At 44.0% G+C, this 19,628-nt stretch overlaps 1 protein-coding gene across 3 annotated transcripts in view; it reads left to right on the top strand.

Annotated features, from left to right (window-relative positions):
- The first annotated feature begins 1,195 nt into the window (after positions 1 to 1,195).
- DSP (desmoplakin) overlaps positions 1,196 to 19,628 on the top strand; it is a 39,133-nt gene continuing 20,700 nt past the window's right edge. For 2 of the 3 annotated variants that reach the window (XM_059475519.1, XM_059475502.1), the window contains exons 1-8: positions 1,196 to 1,684; positions 10,603 to 10,705; positions 12,375 to 12,523; positions 12,870 to 13,044; positions 15,657 to 15,785; positions 16,834 to 16,884; positions 17,952 to 18,113; positions 19,054 to 19,158. In XM_059475519.1, the coding sequence (XP_059331502.1) occupies positions 1,476 to 1,684; positions 10,603 to 10,705; positions 12,375 to 12,523; positions 12,870 to 13,044; positions 15,657 to 15,785; positions 16,834 to 16,884; positions 17,952 to 18,113; positions 19,054 to 19,158 (1,083 nt within the window). In that variant the 5' untranslated portion in view covers positions 1,196 to 1,475. The remainder of the gene's footprint in view (positions 1,685 to 10,602; positions 10,706 to 12,374; positions 12,524 to 12,869; positions 13,045 to 15,656; positions 15,786 to 16,833; positions 16,885 to 17,951; positions 18,114 to 19,053; positions 19,159 to 19,628) is intronic. The other variant, XM_059475510.1, reaches the window with a different exon arrangement.

The raw sequence follows: 19,628 nt of genomic DNA, 5'->3' as shown, positions 1-19,628 counted from the left end.
CTGCTACACAAATTTTAAAATGTTCCAGCAGGTGTGCTGTCACAGAGCATCAGGTGGGTGATATGGCTGGCTCAGGTACTGCACATGGGATGGAAGCCTCAGGAGTACTTCAGAAAAGCCTGGCACAGTTATTCATGAGTGACTGCTGCTTCTTAAAAACTGGCCATCTTCATTTTCCAACACCATGGACAAGTGGCCAGACCAGCTGAGGCAGTGCCACTGAAACTAGATAAGAATTGGTGCTCAGTTGAGACTTGAGACTAATCCGATGGTCACTGCCTGGCAGCAAAGGCCCCTCTGGGCATCTGACAGCAAATGCCTTTGCCAACACCCTGTACCGGCATGGATGTGTTAAAATGACTTTGTCTCCTAAGATACGGCCTATTTGAAAGTTAAACACAACTTTCACAGCACTGGAAGGCAGGAATCAAGAAAATCTGAGGAGAAAAGACAAGTTTAAATGCCTGTTTCTGCATATCTTCTTTCTCAGAACAAATGCAGTCAGAGCATAGCACCAGTCCAACATTTCATGCACTGGGGCACAAATTTCAGCCCATTTTCAGAAATGCTCTGGGCTTGGAGTGTCCAAAGCCCCCTCCTGAATGTGGGACCCTGTGTATTTTGGAATTGATGAAACACACACATCGTTTTCCCGACGTGTATCAACACCCTGTGCTGAGCAGGGCAGAGGGCAGCTGCCAGTGGAGCAGACCCATTCTCGACGGAATGGTGCCGATTTACCCAGCGCTGCCTCGCTCAGGCGCCGGGTTCTTTCCGGAGAGGCACGGAGGTGTTCGGCGTCGAGGGCACTCTGGCCCTGTCCATCCTCCCCGCAGCGCTCCCAGCCCTCGGACCAGCCGCTCCGTGCTCCGCGGCTTCGGAGCCCAGCCCGCAGACACAGGGCAGACACAGGTCGGGAGTTTCCAGCGGACTCCAACCTCGGCTGGCGACTCCTGAGGGCGGCACACGCACCGGGAGAGGTGCTGCGAACACCGGTGCGGCGGTGACAGAGGCCGGGCGGCTACCGGGGAGCGGCAGCGCGGCGGGGCGGGGGCCGGGGCCGGGGCCGCGGCCCAGCCCGGGGCGGCCGCCGAGGAGGCGCGGAGCGCGCAGGCGAGGCGCGGCCCCACGCCCAGGAGCGCCGCTTAAAACCACCACGGAAAGGTGTGGCCTCGCCTTTCCTCCGCCGGCGGGGAGGGGACGGGACGGGACGGGACCTCTGCTCTTGCCGCCGCCGCCAGCAGCCTTCGCCGCCCGCCCGGCTCCGCTCCGCGCTCCTGCCCTGCCTCACCTGCGGCCCCCGCACCGCCGCCTCCCGGCCCTTCCCCGGCCCTTCCCCGGCGCACCGCGAGGGAGCGGCGGCTCGGCGGCGGGCGCTGCCGGCCGTGAATGCTTTTCGTGCCGTCGGGTGCGGCTCGGTGTCCCCGTCGCTTTGCCGCTCGCCTCGCGCGGCCCCGGGCGGCTCCCCCGCCGCCATGAGCGTCAACGGCGGCTCCCACCCGCGCATCAACACGCTGGGCCGCATGGCCCGGGCCGAGTCGGGCACCGACCTGCGCTACGAGATGAGCTCCCATGTCGGGGGCGGCGGCGGCGGCGGCGGCGGCGGCACCCACACGCACACCTCCCACAAGACCTACTACTACCAGAAGACCTACGGGGGGGACTACGCCTCCGATGGATACGGGTAGGTGCGGGTCCTGCCGGTCCCGCTCCCTCGGGGCCGCCCTGGACAGCTGCCGTGAGCCCGCTCGCGGTGGGATTCCCTAGATGTGCGAGCTCGCAAGTTTCCTTTTGCTGTTCCTCCCTGAGGCGTCTTAACTTCTCTAAAAGGCTTTTAAATGCAAGCGAAGAACTTGTAAAAAAAAAAACACTTCTAGTGGTGACTCTCCTTGAAGAGAGTAGCAGGACTAAAAGCAGCGATGTCTCCCGTTTGCACTGAGGGCTGTAAATGGGTCGGTGCTGGCTCTATTGACCCAACTGGTCTGTGCTGATAAACCCCTGCTTCGCTCAGTGACGCAAAACAAGCTGAACTCAAGTGAATTGCTTTGTACCCCGTACACCCAGGCTCTGCCTTCCCCAACTAGTTGCATAACTAGGGCTATAAAACCATTTTAAGTAGTGGGAAATGTCCTCTTGTTAATTTTTGAGTTTGTTTCTAGCTTGTGCGAGGCCTGGGAGTTTAAGTCATGATCTTTTATGGAGCCATCCCTAACATTTGGTGGCAGAGGGGCAGAGATAAATGACAAGCAACACCGGTCTGCTCTCCTTGCCTCTTACCTTTTTAACCTTCTGCTTGCCCTGGTGCTGTGAGAACAGTCAAGATATTGTAGGCAGGGTGCCAGCTGTGAATCCTGGCTTGGAGAATGCCTGTTCTCATGGATGCAGCAATCTGGGCACATCAAGTCTGACAAGGACTTTCTGCAGAGTGCAGTAATCATGAAGACTTCTCCATTTGTCTCCTTGTCTGGGAGTTCACAGGACTGAAAAGCAGGCAGCAGTTAGAGTCACTGAAGGAAGCAGTGCTGATGTATGGTACAGCACCATCACAAAGCACAGCTGGTGATGACTGGTCTGTGCATGTGGAATGGCTGTATTAAGTCTGTTTGTCTCATTATGGATGCCAGTGACTCAGAAATTGATGCAGAAGCCCTGTCATGTATGCTGTATTAGAATTTAAGCCCTAATTTTATGGATAGTACATAATTAGATTGCAAAAGGGCGGGAATTAAACATACATAGTAAATAAACAGCAGATGAGAAAAGGCAGGCTTTTTAAAATTAAGCAGATCCATAAGTGGCCATAGAGAATTAGGGTTATCCTAGAGAGCACAGAGCGTTCAGCTTATGTGAGTCAAACCAGTTGCTAGAGGACCACTGAATGAATGAAATTCTTGCATTCTACGGATTTTTTATTACTTTGCCCAGTTCTTAGTTTTAGTTCTTTGTTTGACTTTCAGTTTGTTGTGTGCATAGGTAAGTTAGTTACAATGAGTTGCAGCTAGAACACATCCAGTTACCAATACAGCAGTATGATTCTATCTATTTATTGCTATAGAATAAGAACAATACAGTACTGTAGCACTGGTGAGTGCACACACTAGGACTCCAAAATGCCATTTCTGTGCTGCCTGTGTGAGGATTTGTTTTGCTGGTCATGCTTCATTGCAAATACCTTTACAAGATTTACCTTTACTTACCTTTACCTATTTACAAGAGACAGCCATGAAAAATGAATGGCAGCGCGTGTTACATCCCAGCAGTTCTCTTTTCCCTCACTTTTCACTGTTGCGACTCTATTTGGATTCAGCAGGGTGATTTCCATATCACTCCCAACTTTCACTAGAGGAGAAGTGCTTTCCTTTAATTTAGCATTCTTTGGTTACAGTTACATATTTTAAGCCTGTCTGTAGTTTGTTAGGCTCTTCTTTCTGTAGCATTCAGTGGTGGTGTAGCAAGGGTGGAAAGGACAGACCTGATTGAGAGGTTAACAACCTTATATCAACATTCTTTAATTTGCTTTTTATAACATAATATTCATATCTCCTTTCTGGGGAGGTATGTCTGGCAAGGAGATTGCAATGAAAGTTCCTGTTCACTTTATTGTGAGATTTCCGAGAGGAACTAAAGACAGTAATTATTGAGATGACAAAAAAAAAAAAAATTAAAAAAAGCATTTACTTATTGTTTTATGTGCAAAAATCTGACCATCCCGAATACTTCAAATATTTTTTTTGCAACAGAGTATGTGTGTTTGCCACCTTACTGAGTTGCATAGGTTTATTTTTAAGCAGGGCTGATACACGTTAAAATGTATCTCAAAACAAGTGGTTTATTGTCAGTTAATGAAAAAAGCAGTTTTGCCAGATTTTGTACGTGTTTGTGTGCAGAAAATCCACTAAATGCTCTGCATGTTGTGCTATTGCGACCAGGGCCATCATTATTGAACTGGTTTTATTGACTACATTTAGCCTGACATATTCAGTGTCAAAGTTTAGTGACAACTACTGAACTCAGAAAACGAAGGCTTCTTTTTTCCATGGGGAAGATCACTCTACCCTAATTTTTAAATGCAGCAGGATTCAAGTTAGGGTCTAGTCTTGTAAGTTTTGGGGCGTATTCTGCCAAACAAGTCTGTGCTGAGCATTACATTACTCACAGAGCAATATGGGACGCTCCCTACCCTTAGGGCTCAGCAAGGTGCTTTTACAACATTCCCTGTTTCTTCTGGCTTGGGAACTTGGATGAGCTTGGCCCGGAGTACAGATACTCAGCTTGACAGTGACTCACACGCTGCTAAACTGCCAATTCATCAGTCAAATATTTATCAATGTCTTTGCTATGGAGATAGAAAATCTGATAAACCATGAGAGAAAAGAAAAAAATGCAAAGCTGTGCAGTTTTATTTGTCATTGCTGAGATTAGGGGGGAAAAATAGCCTAGGATTCACGGTCACTGAATTTATGAACATAAATTAATTTACACAGTTCTACTTAAGGATTAATGTAACTTCTGTGCTTAGAAAAGGAGTTAGACAATTACCTGCCCTGCCCTGGCATTACTTTGAGGAGCCAAGAAACAAAGTAAACGTGGAGAAAACCGACTCAAAGCCACACTTTTGCCTTTCCCATCAGCCTCGCAAGGATCTGTGGAGTCCTGGCTGAGCTGAGCGGTGGTAGATCTGGCGTGGTAGCTTTCCCTCCGACTGCTCAGACGGCGCGGGAGGGAGGGAGGGAGGGAGGAATGTGTCTGAATATTGCTGCGGAACACCTGCCCTGCCGCGGAGCCTGCGCCGCGCTCAGGCTGGCAGGGAAATGCTGCCTCGCCGTGAGAGGAGACCCAGGCTGAGCCTTTCCCAGGTCTCTGTTCCGCAGGGACGTGCAGGTGTGAGAGCCTCTTGTCAGGAGCAGGGGCTTTGCTGCCTGTGGAGCAGCAGAGGTGTGTTTCCATGGTCCGGGCTGGAGCCGGCGTTTGGCACCTCCCTGTCCCAGCGGCGGAGGTGGGAGAGGCAGCGTGTGAGCAGCCTGCTCCATCGGGCAGGCACGGCCCTTGGGAACCGTTCTGTCGCTCCTGGTGATTCATACCGCTGGGAAAATGCATGAGGACTTGCTGTGAGCAGGTGTGGCACGATCCCTTGTGAAACCCTGCGCGCTGCAAAGGCACTAAGCCTCGGGGGTCCTAACAATTCAATAATTCTCTAGTGACTACTAGATTTTTGCACATTTTAAATGGTATTTAGAACCTGATTGTGCCAGTTGCAGAGGTCTTTTGAGGTTTCCAGCCATCATGGAAGCCCTAGTCTATGTGCATACTTGGCAGATGAGACTAGTTTGGTGAGGCTGTGGTGTGCCAAAACTGGTTCTAGTTAGAGCAGAGACATACGGGGAGAACTCTTGATGATTTGACAGTTTGTATTCACCTCCTTTGAGGCAGGAGGGAGAAAGCTGGACTGCAGCATTTCAACTCCTGGTTATTTTCTTATGGATGTCGTGATTCACCACCTTTGTGCCGTTGTATTTTCCATCACACACACACACCCAGCTGGCAGGTGGTGGCAGATGGGCGGTGGTATGCGCAGCTCTGTGCTGGGAATGCAGATTCCAGGTCAGGTTTTTCTTCTGACTTGCCTACCCTGGGCATACCAGGTAATCCCTTTATGAATCTTTTGCTTGTTCAAACAGGTTTGTGTGGAGGGGGATGGGAAGTGTGAAGAAAAAGAAGCACATTTTTTTTTTGCTCTTGTTGAATTACAGGAACCATTCAATATTCTGGATCTGCTAAAAGACTTTCTTCTAAAGCTTCCTCCATTTTTTGAATGAATAAAAAAAACTAAAAAGCTTTGAATTTTTAAAGGGCTGGAAGTTTTGTGGAGGGCCTGGAAAATTTTACAAAGAGTATTCTAATTAATTTTAAATAGTATCTTCAGGACAAGAGCAACCTTTTTGTGCAACCTCCCAAAGCTTAGGGATTTGTGAAGCTGTGGGAAGGCTCCTCAGAATTGCTGGATGTGTTTCTGTGTCTCCTTTGCCCTGCTTCTGTATCACACTCTGGATAGCCCAGCAGCTCTGGATGTGCAGTAGCAAAGGCAGACACCAGAGCAGCCCCCACAGTGGAGGTGTTTGTGCTGGGCTGTGCAGGTCTTGCAGGAGGCAAATGAGAAAGCAGAAGGTAGCTGGTTTCCTTGCCCCTTGGGTTCTGCAGTGATATCAGCTCCCACAGTGGGCTGTGAGGGTGCAAGCTGAAGGTATTTTAGAGAAGATATTTGGTGTATTCGAAACACATCCCTTAGGATAATTTTTTGACTGCTTGAATAAATTGGTGCCAGCAGTACCCAGCCCTGCTGTGTTCTGGGGAGGTGGGCACTGCTGACATGTCTGTCTCTATGCTCATAACTCATCATATGGCCTTGAACACGTTTCTCAGTCCCTTTTAAAGGAAAAGCAGGAGTAGTTCTTTCTTGTTTCAGTAGAGCTGGGGGTCTTGTAAGGATCACGGGTACTGCTCATCAGTTAAACACAAATCCCAGTTCAGACACTGGGGATTCAACAGTAATGACTGGATTTAGCTCAGTTGGGATATTTTTCAGCAGGGAGGTGTTGGCTGAGCTGCTATCCTGCCCAAATCCCAGTGGCAGCAGGGGTTGGGCTGTCCTCTCATTTCTCAGGGAGAGCAGGAGGGTGGAATAGCAAGGGAGCAATGAGTTCTGCCTTGACATGCACTGAAAAGGGTGGCTCCTGTACACAAGGACGACTGGGAGATGCTATGCCTTTCCTAGGGCTCTCCTGACAGTGGAGAGCAACAGGCCGTTTCAACATCCCAAGTAAAAGCAATTAATCTGTGTTTTGAAGTGTTTTCATAATTTTAAAACAAAGGCACTATCCCCTTTTATTTTCCTTTGTTCCTTTAATAGTTAATGACTATTAAAATTATTTTAATGAAGAGCTCTGCTTAGTAGGACCTTTTTGAAATTCATGAGTTGCCTTCCAAATAAGTGCCATGGTCTAAAGTGAGTTGTAGGGACAAATACGTAGCTAAGGTCAGAAGCAGTCCAGTCTGTTTCCCTCAGCACTGTTCTGCAGGGTTTACAAAACCAAAGCAGCACAGCAAATAGTCAGGCTATTGCAAATGTATATATTTATTAGTGATAGACCCTGCACTCTTGTTATGAGTCCTTCTAAAAGACCAGCTTCCAGTTCTTGCCAGTTCTGCTGGAATGGTTGATAACATATGCTGCATTTGCAGGGGTGCAGTAAAACAAATGAAAAATCTGCCCATATTTTCACTGCATGGTGTGCCCACAGTGTTGGATACAACAGGATTCTATTCATAGGTGTGAGGTTTAGATGCTGCCAGAGTTAAATCGAATTGTCATAGCAGCAGTAGGTGTTAAAATGACCAAACATTACTCTAAACTCATTCAGTTTAATGTAAACAAAATCAAACAAAACAAGAGAGACATTGACAAAATACCATGTAATGTAACCCACTTAATCTGTGTTTTCTGAGGATTGTTGGTATCCTACATTTTTCTAAGGGACATAAATATATTTTTATGTAACATGTAGGTTACATGTTTTTATTTTAAAAATCCAGCTTTGTTCTTGCCTGTCCAGCATGTTCCGGGCTTGCCTCAGTTTCTTTGGTCCAGTATTTTCTGTGCTGGATATGGTTTTACTTTGGCTGTCTGTTTCCTACTGCCTCAAGGTTGGTTGTCTTGTTACTCTGAACTGGAGTTTCTGCTTTGATCTGCTCGTCCCCATTAAAGGCCTGTTGGCTTCATTAAGAGGTAGATTACACTGAAGGACTTTGAAACTTCTAATGGAGTACCTTCCTGTCACAAGGGTGAAAAGTATTGAAGATGTGTCCCTGTGGGACTGTGCTAGTGCCATCTGATGTATCAACATCAGTATATGCCTGTTAAGGTGCTGTCTCACCAAGTATTTTTATTTTTAAAGTTCAGAGATTGATTTATGCCCTTGGGTGTGTTTGTAGAGCTAAATCCCCTTCAGATTTGAAATTCTTGATTTCTGTTGGCTTGGTGGAGCTATGGCATCAAACATCAGCTCCTATGCTTCTGATTACTCCATGTAGCTCTGGTCTTCTGACAGAGTTGAAAGCAAATGCCTCTAACAGGCCATGACCTTTTTATCATTATCATGGGATTTACTTCTGTTTTTTCACTGGCAAAACTGGTTAAATTTTTAACAACAAAGAAAGCATTAATAATATAGTGTGCTCTTTTCTGTTTTCAATTTGTATGGCTCCAGCTTCTGCCACTATTTTGGTTATATCTTTATCTGCTGGATTGGAGAGCTGTAAATATGTACTGCTTTCTTCTTGTGAAGGTCCCTATGAACTGTAAACAAGTAACTTGTTGTTACTGTATTTGAAGACCTAGATAGGGTGTACTTAAGCCTCTCATTTCAAGGCTTCTGCTCCTGCCTTTGAAACAGTTTTGTGCGTCTATATTTAGCTATCTTCAGGTTTTCAATTTTTTTAATTATTTGGGCAATAATTACGGATGTGGCATTCAAACATCATTAGAATGAACACAAAATACTTGTATTTCTACTTGTTTGTATTTTAATTTAATAGTTTGATTTATTTGAAAATAGCTTTTTTTTTCACAATTTCTTACCCTGTTAACTATAATAGCTGTTGTTTAGACCTCTTGTCATGGTGGAGTAATGTCTTTGAGTTCAGCGAAGTTATCCTGAAGCCAGTGGAGATAGACTGACTGGTTACAGTATAAATCTGGTCACCTTCTATACTTTATTTGACTTCAATGGATATCCAGCATTTGTAGCTGCCAGAACATGATGGAAAAAGTGATTCAAGAAAAAAACTCTTCCAGTGTTCTAAAAAGAGAAAATTGCTTGGAATGTTCCTCTCTCTTTTTTATTATGTTTCATTCATGAGAATAATTGTGGGTGTAATTAAATGTAAATTTCAGATGCAGTCAGATATTTCTATATCTAAATACAGCAGTGATGCCTAAGGAGAAGGAATGATTTAGAAAAGGAAGCTGACACAAAGCCTGGCACAAAATCAGACCCGTACGTTATTTTCCATAATTGTTTTCTTTAAGCAGTTTCCAAGACACGCAGGGGTGCATAGCACAGTGGGGAGCAGAGTTTGTGCAGCCAAGGGGTCACAGCACCAGCTGGGGGCTGCATGTGTACATCTTGTTTCATGTCACTCAGTGACTCTGCAGTTTTGTCTCTGCACCTCTGAGGGTCCGTTCCCTGGTATGGGTGAAGTTGCTGAAAAGTTGCTCAAAACTTTTCTGTTTGTTCCAGATGAGCTGATAGGAGGATGGCAGGCTGCTGGTGCATCAAAAGCTCATGCTGCAGAAGAGCTCTTAAAAATATTAAATGTTTCTCACTACTCCAGTAATTTTGCCTAGGACAGTTCTGCTATTTCATTGTCACAATTCCTTTTGTGAAGGATGGTCAGAGTCTGTTCAAGTCAGTGGAAAGATTTCCGTTGAATCCAGATTGCCTGCTGGCTCCGAGTTGGACAGGTTCACACTGGTGCTCTTGTTGGCATTAGTGTTGTAAGGAATGTCTCTTCAGTGATTTGTAATGGAAAGGGTTATCTACTGTGAGCACAGGAGTTAGAAAACCAGGCAAGGCTTAGAAACACCTTAGCTCTCACTGTCTGTTAGTTAGGTTTGTCTTAGTTTCACTGGCAAGTGTTTGGGTTTAGGAGCTGCCTGGGCTTGCTTGGGAGGTCTGATCCCATCACCAAGGAATGGTTCCTCACTTGAACACCTCACCTCCATTTAACTACAGCGGCTCACTTTGATGGCTGAATCCTAAATGCTGGCAAATTCACATTCTGGCAGTATGAATGCAGTAGATTATGTGCAAGACAACAATGAAGACCCCATTACCTGACTTGTTCTTCCCCTCACTAGTGTGTTTAGTTTTGGAGTTTTACTTGGAGACTCCAAACTCATGCTTTATGTATTTGTAAGAAAGCATGTCCTCTGACTCTGGGTTCTACATCTCTTTTTGCAGTGGCTTGTGTATCTTGCAATTAATTCCCAAGACACTGCACTAGCTTTGTGCATTTCTGCTGATAAAAGGGCCCTTCTTACACTTGTATGGACTTGTGTGCTCCTGTGCTTGCCTAGCTGAGGATCCTGCTTTCCTTGTGTGCCCTGACATTTGATGGCTGGTGTGATAACATGAACAATTACATCACACAAAGGCTATGCTCTAATGTATTGACTTTAACAAAGATTGTGAATAATTTATTCTCGCTGTAATGCTGCCAAAGTTTTGTCTATCAAAGCAGCAAATACCTGTGCTGGAAGAAAAACTTTCTCCTTTATGGCATGCCAGTTTCCACATTCTACTCTGTCCTGTGGGAAAGTCAGTCCGTGCCTCCTGTTGCAGGACTATAAAGTGGCTCTGCCATCATGGAACTGTCATTAAAATTTCCCAGTGCAGTTGAAGTGTGTGTGTCTCTGTGAACCTATATGAGGTGGATTATTCCGTGTAACTTCTCTTAAGTGTTCTGAATTTGTGTTTCTTGTATTTCTTCAAAACGTGCAATTGCTCTGTATTTACTTCATCATCTTCTTCTCCCCCACAACAGTCAGAATGGGACCTGTACCATGTCCAGACGCCAGAACACCATCCAGGAGCTTTTGCAAAACTGTTCGGATTGCCTGACGCGAGCTGAGCTCATAGTACAGCCCGTGAGTGCTTCTTGTTCTCCTTATCCAAACTGATTATGAATATTACATACATATTCTGTGCTGTTATCTGGACTCACAGGCTCTGCTTCTTCATCTCCTTTCTCCCCTGTCAGCTGTTTGTGTGAGGCAACAGGGAGTGGGATGACATACCTCCTTCTTAGGTCACTTTCTTCCCTCTGTACACTGTTCAGTAAAACCAATTGAAATGCATCTGGTTAATGAAAGGGGTCTTCTTAATTAAAAAAAAAAAAAACAACAAACCAACAAACCCACCCTCAAACAGGTTCTACTGCATCTTATTTTTCAGTTTTAGATCAGGACCGCTGTCAGTGTTCACATCTGTTATTAATGACTACTTACACTCTCTTAGTGTGTTCTGTAGAATATTGCCATTGTTTTCAGGGCCATAATGAACCTGACTCACCTTAGGAAATACCTTCATTACCTTCATTTTATTCTTCCAGATAATTCCCAAAGAAGTAAATGAAACCAGACTAAAGTTTTCCTGGCTGTTTCAGCTCAAATACATACACATAACCTCTGCAGTATGCTACTCTGGTACAAACCCCGAGTGCCTAGAGGCGGGTTACTCACTGATGCTAAATTCACTCCTGGCAAACATGGGGTGTCCTCTGTTCCTGCTGAAGCAGAGGAGGTGCAGGGTGGTGAGTGCATCCTGCTGCTGAGGCCACTGAGATGTGAAACACTTCAACAGTCCTGGCAGTAGAAGTGATTTAATGCACACTTTTGGACCCTCTGTGGACAGAAAATTTTTTCAGAAATGAACTCTGTGGTTAGGAGTTCATTTCCTTTTCAGAGATACAGGATGTGTGAGCATGTTTATACAAAAATCAATGCCAGAGTAAATACTGCCTTTTGTTCGGGGTTAATATTATTCCAGTGAAGTTGAAAGAAAGAGATGTTTACTTCCAGCTTGGTGCCACAACATGCGTTGCCTGCTTTGTTTCTTTCTTTTCTTTCTAAGGGATAGAGCAATGAGGTCCATAATATTTTATTTGGAAAATCAGGTCACAGCTGTATTGTGCTTTGCTCAGCATGGCTGTGTCAGTGTGCAGTAAGGTCACAGAGCCACATCTCCCTGGTTGGAACACCATGGCCATGTTGGTCCAACTGCACTGAGAGGGTGCATGGAGAATTTGCCTAGACTTTGAGTGATAAGGTGGGATGCAAATGTGATGGGGCATGGAGCTGGATGCAGGCAGACTGTCCTGCTTGTGTTTTTGCAGGAGGGGAGGTCTTAGAACCTCAGGGAACCTTGTGGAAAATCAGGAGCAATATCTACTCTCTCCTACTAAGACAGTGTTTCCTTCTCATCTTCTGAACACAAAAGCACGATGTCTTAAGAAGTTAGCACATCATGTGAAGCCTTAGTTCCACTGAAATAAACATCAAGATCTGCTGCCCTTTATGGAAAGTTTTGTTTGATAGCTACATTTTAATAATTTTCTTCCATATTTTATTTTAATAAGCGCTTTTCAGTGACTGTGGATCATCAACCTTCTGCCAGTTAAAACTGGCAGTCAGAGACCTGAAACTTATCATGCTTCCTAAAAAAAACCCCAGTCTTCACAACACCTTTTTTAAGACAAACAAAGGAGGCTTAGATGATGAATATTTAAATTAATCTCCCATCTGCTTTTTTCATTAGGAATTGAAATATGGGGATGGCGTCCCACTTAGAGGGAACAGGGATCTGGAAGAGTGTTTTGCACAGGCAAATGACCAAATGGACATCCTGGATGGGCTGATCAGAGAGATGAGGCAGATGGGCCAGCCCTGTGACATGTATCAGAAAAGGTATTGTCAGGGAAGGGTTGGGGTCGGGAATGTGACTGATAAAAGTTTGTGGTGCCTCAAGTGCTCACCTTCCTTGGTGTTGAGGACGTAATAGAAATCAGTAAGGTGCAACTAAATCTGTTTGGTCACATTAACATGGAGAAGGGTCTTGCAGTAACATATTTCTGATAGAAATTGACCCCTTAGTTGTCTCCATGAAATCTTAATCCGAATATTTTTTCCACAGTCTTTGCTTTCAACACTTTGTTTTGAATAGTTGGTGGTCCAGTAGGAGAGACAAATTGCATTGTTTGTGTGTTTTCTGGGTGTTTTGCTCACAGACACTAAGTGTTTGCTTCCCTTTCAGGCTGCTTCAGCTCCAGGAGCAGATGCGTGCCCTGTACAAAGCCATCAGCGTTCCCCGCGCCAGGAGGGCCAGCTCCAAAGGTGGTGGCTGCTTCTCCTCTCAGAGCGGCTCGGGCTGGGATGAGTACACAAAACGTGTCACAAGTGAATGCTTAAGCTGGATGAGGCAGCAGAAGGTAAATCTGTGCAAAACCCAGGGACAATGCTAAAATTTGGTGGTGTTTATGAATGTTGTCTCATATGTAGTAAAGTTTTGGGTGCCAGTAGAAGAGCAAAGGTCCATGTGAATGCTTGCATGTTATTCCAAGTTCCTTTTTTTACCCTCCCAGTATTATACATATAGTGAATTCTCACTGAAATCCAAACATGGATTGGGGTCTTTTGCAGAAGAAAAGGTGTAGAAGTTAGATTTGAAAGCTAAATAAAACACAGGTATTAACGTAACAAAAACATTGGCATATTTGTGTTAGAGATTATTATGCTCAATATTTCCCTCCTTCCTTGCACAGATTTCCTTTGATTCATATTTATTTTAACTCTTTACACAGACAGGACCATCTTCACAGATTTAACCATTGTCCAGCGTTTTACAGTTGCTCTCCCCCTCTAGTCTGTCTTTATCACAGAGAGGTAGAGCTGATTGCCACGGGACTAGGCTCTCAGAAGCCAGTGCTAAAATGCACACAGAAATGCTGAAGCTACTGTTTGTTGTGTTCTGAGAACGAATTTGCCAATTCACAGCTGTTGCTGATGTAACCTGGAATGGAAAACATGCACTGTTTTTTGTGCTGCTGAAGTGAGAGTTGTGTGTTGAAGTGAAAGTAGTGAGTTTGTGGTTGGACAGCCTTTTCTGAGAGACAGGTAGGGAGGATGGAACAAGGTGGCTGAAGTCGCACGTGCAGACACCTTGTAAATTGAAATTGCATTTTTTTTATCTCTCTTTATTAGGTTGTTGCTTTGCGATTCTGTCATTATTATCTGCGTTTGGCATTTGTCAGGTGGCTCCTATGCAAACCAAATGGGGAGGGTAGAGCTCTGTAGAGTTGCAGTATTTTTAAGTGAGTGCTAGTTACAGTCCAGTCTTTCTGTATGGCATGTTTTAGAGGAGGAAGGGGAAGTGGAGATGCACTCCTTGAATGGTAATGTGTATAAGCATTGTGCCTGGACAGCCACAGCCAACATCATTGCTCTTCACATGCTGTGGGAGAGGAGGCTGATTGTCAGACCTGCCATGGCTTGAGGAATGGTGTTGGACAGACTCTGGGCATGCTTCCAGCAATGAAAGATGGGGAACAGGCTGCACCTCCCAAAGACACCACGTGACGCCCTGCTCAGACACTCCGTGCTCAACACAGGGAGCATAAGCAACTGCTTTATAGCTGTGTTCCCACACTAAACTTCCTGTGAAAGTCAAAGGCACTCTCTCTCTCTTCCCCTTCATCCCTACAGAAAGCTGAGGTGGGGCCAATAAGCACTTACCTCACTGGGACAATTTATTTTGAACTTGCCACGATGCTGCTTCTTTCTATCGTGCCTTGCTGTGCCCCATTACTTGCTCACGTTGAGATTAGGATAATGTTTCTCCTAGTAATGTGGTGAGATGCGGGAAAAAGTTCTGAGCAGCTGATGTTTTTTGCTGTTTTTCTGGTTTTTGTCTGCATGGTTTGCTGGTAGGAGAATCAGATGGTAGGGAGGGTTAGTCAAATTTCCAGTGCAGAGCTGGGGAAACTGCAGGGAAATCCAGACAGCCTTTGTTCGCATGTGGCAGCCAGCCACGGCTGCCACTGTTGCTACAGTCTCTTTGGACTGTTTAAATATAACAAGAAGGGTCAAAGTCCTCTAACTTTCAGATGTCTGAATGAAAAATGGTTTTGTTTCTTGGATCACTTTCAGCACTGCCTTTGAACCCCTACGCTTGAGTTCTGGCTTAATTGTCATCTGTTGACTCATAGAGATTTGACTCCAGGCTGTTAATTACCAAATTCAGTTCCAACCCAAGATTAGGATACCTCTTTCTTTACAGGGCATGTGCATAGACAGGCATTCAGATAGAGCTGCAGTGTGTCTTTGCAGCATAGAAGAGGATTTGGAGTTTAAGGAGCTGAATTTAAAGTTAGGTGGTTTTTAATATTTGGAAAAAAATGAAACAAGGAATGCAGTCAGTTTTTGGGTTAGTAATTAGCAGGTGTATTGCTGTTTTTCAATTCTGTTTCTGGACATTTTCTCTTGTCATCCTACAATAAATGTTGCTAAAATGCAGGACAAACACATTTTCTAATAATTTCAGTTTATATTCTGTCGAGTTTTTTTAGAGTGACCGCATTTAACTGGGGTTGTTGAAGTTTACATGAGCAAAATTAAAATGGAAATCTGGTGTACTGGGCTATAGAACTTAATTGGGCATTTTCACATGAATTGCATGAATAGCATTGTTTGATAAAGTCATGGTTTGTTTTCAGAGTTATAAGAATGTAATTTTACTGTAGAACATAAAATAACAGTTTGGTCCAAAGACAACAGATGAAAATACACTACTGAGTGTGCTTCATCTAGTGTAACTTTAAACAACTGAAATATTTTTCCTAATTTGTTTCTTCTGCTTTGGGAGCCTGTCACATAGTTTAATTGATGGCAATTTAAAGAAACTGTAAAATCCTGTCCTGAACTTCTCTTTATTTCAGTTTTACTCTCTACCACATAGTCAGTTGCCTTCAGTTCAATTCCTTTATGCTCCAGTTTAGGCAGTAATGTTGGAAGTGGAAGTACCAATCCTGTTTCTTGTTCCTAGGTTGAAATGGAGCAAGTGAAGTGGGGGTTTGAAGCAGCATCCATCGAGCAACAAATTTGTGAGCACAGGAGAACCCACAATGCCATCGGAGACTATCGTTGGCACCTGGACAAAGTCAAAACAGATCTGGTAATTGCTGTCCTCCCTTACACTTTGCTTGGTCTAGTTATATAGCATTGGCTACCTGGTGTTCCACTACAAAAAAAGAAATGTTGGAAAGTTCATACTCTCTTCAGAAAGCAATGGTGTCATGGTAGCAAACACTTCCAACTCTTAATTCCTCAATAATTCCTCAGAATTTTAAAATAAAAATTTAGTAGCTGTGATTATTCTCACTTGCTGTCTCAGTATATTGAACAAGAAAGTGAAAGAATAAGGTGGGTGTTCAGATGCAACCTTGAGTCATCAGGTTTTTTCTGTGAAAAATGCCCGAATCTGGGCTAAGATTAAAGCTTTTCTTATGTGTTGATATTATTTTTCTTTCTTTTTTTCCTCTGAGACTTCTGTTGCCCTCTGAATCTTGTGATTGGAATAAAGAAGTGACTGAAAATACCGTGTTAACTTCCTCTCCTATCAGCTCAGCAGTTAGGTATAGGAGAGAGGAGGCTTATTTAATTTCCATTCATCTTTTCTCTTATTTGGCAAGAGAGAGTTCAATCTAAAGAAAAGGTAGTCTGTTCTGGAGCCCTGATCCCTCAACAAAGCTGAAGAGTGGAAAGGATTTTTCTCCCTTTTCCCTTCTGTTTCAAATAGTCTGCCCTGTGGAATACCAGTTCCAGGGCTGGGCAGGTTCCCAGCCATAGAAATGGGGATAAAGAGTGGAGCTGTCTGCTCACATCGTAATTTATACTAGTTCATAATCTCCAAAGCTTGCTCTAGGACGTGCTGGTGCGAGTTTGGTGCAGAAAGAAATCCAGTTTCAAGTGTTGTTTTGGTGTTGCAGATTATGTGCAGGCTTGGATATATATACCAAACATCCATGAGAGCAGTAAGTTTGTCCAAGCCTTGGTTTTGTACTTCCTGAGTCATCCAGCGGAGCAAATCTGCTATTGACAGATGTCTCTTGCAGGCATTTGCCTGTTACCACCTGCAATTATGATATTGACTCTGTAGAGGAAGTACCAGCAAGTAGGCAACTTGTAAAAGGCTCACTAAGTGTTTGCTGTCTCTCTTCCAGCGGGAGAAGGCTGCAGTTCATCAGCTGGAGGAAGAATATGAAGGCCTGCTGGTAAGCAAGGGATGTGGTCCTTTCTGAGACCCTGTTTGCTTTATTAGCACCTATGTGATTGTCATGGGACACTTCAGGTTTTGACAGAGTGACAGATGCACATTTAAATAATTCTATGCAGCAGTAAACTGAAAGTGCTTTGTAGTTTCTGAAAGATTTGTTCTGAGTTATGGACTTGAGATTAATGGACTTCAAGATACAGCATTGCCTGCTGTATAATTGACTTGTTCTCACAAGGAAGTTTCTAGTTTGCACCTGGTGAAGGGAGTTGGTCACCAAGCAGGTGAAGAGTAGACCTCTACCTCCTTAATGGGAGTAAGTGTAACGATAAAATTACACTGTATATGAAGCTTAAGAAGTTATTCAAAGGTGGAACTAGAACCAACCAAATTCTGTGTAGGGCTGTGGATCTTCATGTAAAACACAGTGAGAATCTCGTGCAAATAGTTTATTTAACACTTGGGAGCAGAATCTGATTCCTGGCAACCTGATTTCAAGCAATAAGATGTGTATATGTGTATTATGACGTGAAGACAAAGAATTTTTTCTTGAAGTGTCAACTGTGCAAAAGATGCTGCTATAACATCAAGGATGTACTATGAGCAGCAAATGCAAGCAAAAGGATGTTAAATGCTCAGGCTTTTTTTGTACTTCCCTCATGCCTTTTTGCTTGCCTTCCTACATGTCTGCTACAGGTGTGTTAGAAATGACTTTGGGAAGGTGCTGTCATCAGGTTCCTATTCTGTAAATCCTGACACGTTGTGCACTGTCGATTGCTAACAGGTTTCATGGTTCAATAAACTCAGGCACACCTGCTATCCACTGCCAACAGGTTTTACAGACATGTGGGTTTTATTGTTATTTTACATTAAAAAAACCTCCAAAACAAAAAAACAACCAACCAAACAAAAACCCCAAAAAACAAGAAAAAAAAAAACCCACCAAAACCAATCAAACAAAAAAAAAAAAAAAAAGGCAAAAGCCATGCTGTGCTCTTAGCTTCCCTTTCTCCACACAGCTCAGGCATTTATATGTTTATGGCTTCTCATATCTGTATTTCCTTGCAGAAATATTCCTTTGAGAGAATGGATCAGCTTCGCCAATTTCAGAACCTCATCCAGGCCACCAGCAGAGAGATCATGTGGATCAATGACTGTGAGGAGGAGGAGCTCCTCTATGACTGGAGTGACAGGAACACTGATATTGCCAGGAAGCAGGAATCCTTCTCTGTAAGATAGCTCAACCTCCCTATGCTTTCCATCAGCCCTCTCTTGGAATAGTCAGGGAGAAACAGCCTCTCTCAGGAGAGGCTCATCGCAGGGGGTTTCTTCACTCTTTTGGAGTTCCTGGGGTTTTTTATCAACAGTTTTCATTGAAGTACTATGTAATAACCTTTGGAGTCAGGACAGGACATTTTTTGGAGGATTTTGCTCCCATTCAGGGAGTTCTCATAGTTTATTTTGACCTTGGAATGTGGCCTTCTTGGTGCAGTCCAGTACAGACTGGTGATCACCTACTGCTTGTGCACACAGCACAGCACAGCCATTGTGCTGGCATGCCAGACTAAGGGACTTGAATCAAGCAGTTTTAATTCTCCCTGTTGGGACTATGCAGAGGTCAGAGGTCCCTGTATTTGGCCCTGATTATCTGTCACCAGGAAGCAGAGCTGTGCTCTGTTCCTCTGATGGCTCTGCATGCAGCACATTGCATGCAGGGTCAGATGTAGTTTGCCCTGCTCCTTGTTATCTGTGGCTGTGTAGGGAAATTGAGCCTGTGTGTTTGTTTAACCAGTATTGGTGCTGATCACTAAATTGAAAAAAGAATGGAGGTTCACACTATTGTGAAAATGCCTTTTTTTAGTTCAGTTGTTCTGGGTGTTGCAAGATGCAGTAGTTTTTGCTTCCATCATTCTTAAGAAAGACAGAACTTAATGTCCTTTGCTCTCTGAAACAGCAAGCCCAGAGACTAGAATTAAGATGATTGCACCTTCTTTGATTCTACTGTCTTCATAATTAACTTCAGTACACCTAATGGAAACACTTTATAGTGTTAGAGGGAATAATTTTATATTATCACAACTATCTGGGAAATTTTAAGCAGATGAAAACACTGTTCTGGCTGTGCAGTGTACCTTTGGAGTTAGTTTAATGCTGTGTTTTGGTTATTTAGAAACGTATGAGTGAACTGGAGGTTAAAGAAAAAGAACTCAACAAGCTAAAGCAAGAAAGTGACCAGCTAGTGCTCAATCAGCATCCTGCTTCAGACAAAATTGAGGTGAGTTAGACTTTGTGTGATTTCACTTGCTTCTTTAGTTGCTACATGGGAGAAGTTCTCAATGAAAGTTCACATACAAAGTGCTGCATTTGGGCTCAAGAACGGTTTGGTTGCCCAAAATCATGCCCATTTTACCCAGCTTTATGGACTGCTCTAATAAATGTTACTATCTTCCTCTACAAACCTGGCCATTAACAACTGTATGGTGATAGATGCAAGTAAAAATGAAATCTAAGCTTAGGGTATTATCTGAGTGTGTTGAAATTGCTGTATCTTGATTGTGCTGACTACAGTGCAGCAGAATTTATGATAGGAAGGCATGTAATTGCTGTTCTGCTCTCTTAGTGGGCATGTTTTGAAAAAAGCCACACCCTTTGTTGAGGATTTATGTTTAATCTAAGTGCAAATACTTTCTGCAGCTGAAATTCATAGTGCCTTTCTATGGCTTAGCCAAGATACTTTTGCTTTCA

This window comes from Ammospiza nelsoni, chromosome 1, assembly GCF_027579445.1.
Source record: "Ammospiza nelsoni isolate bAmmNel1 chromosome 1, bAmmNel1.pri, whole genome shotgun sequence".
Classification (NCBI taxonomy): Eukaryota; Metazoa; Chordata; class Aves; order Passeriformes; family Passerellidae; genus Ammospiza; species Ammospiza nelsoni.
Note: the sequence above shows the minus strand (reverse complement) of the source record. Positions and strands in the feature narration are given on the sequence as shown.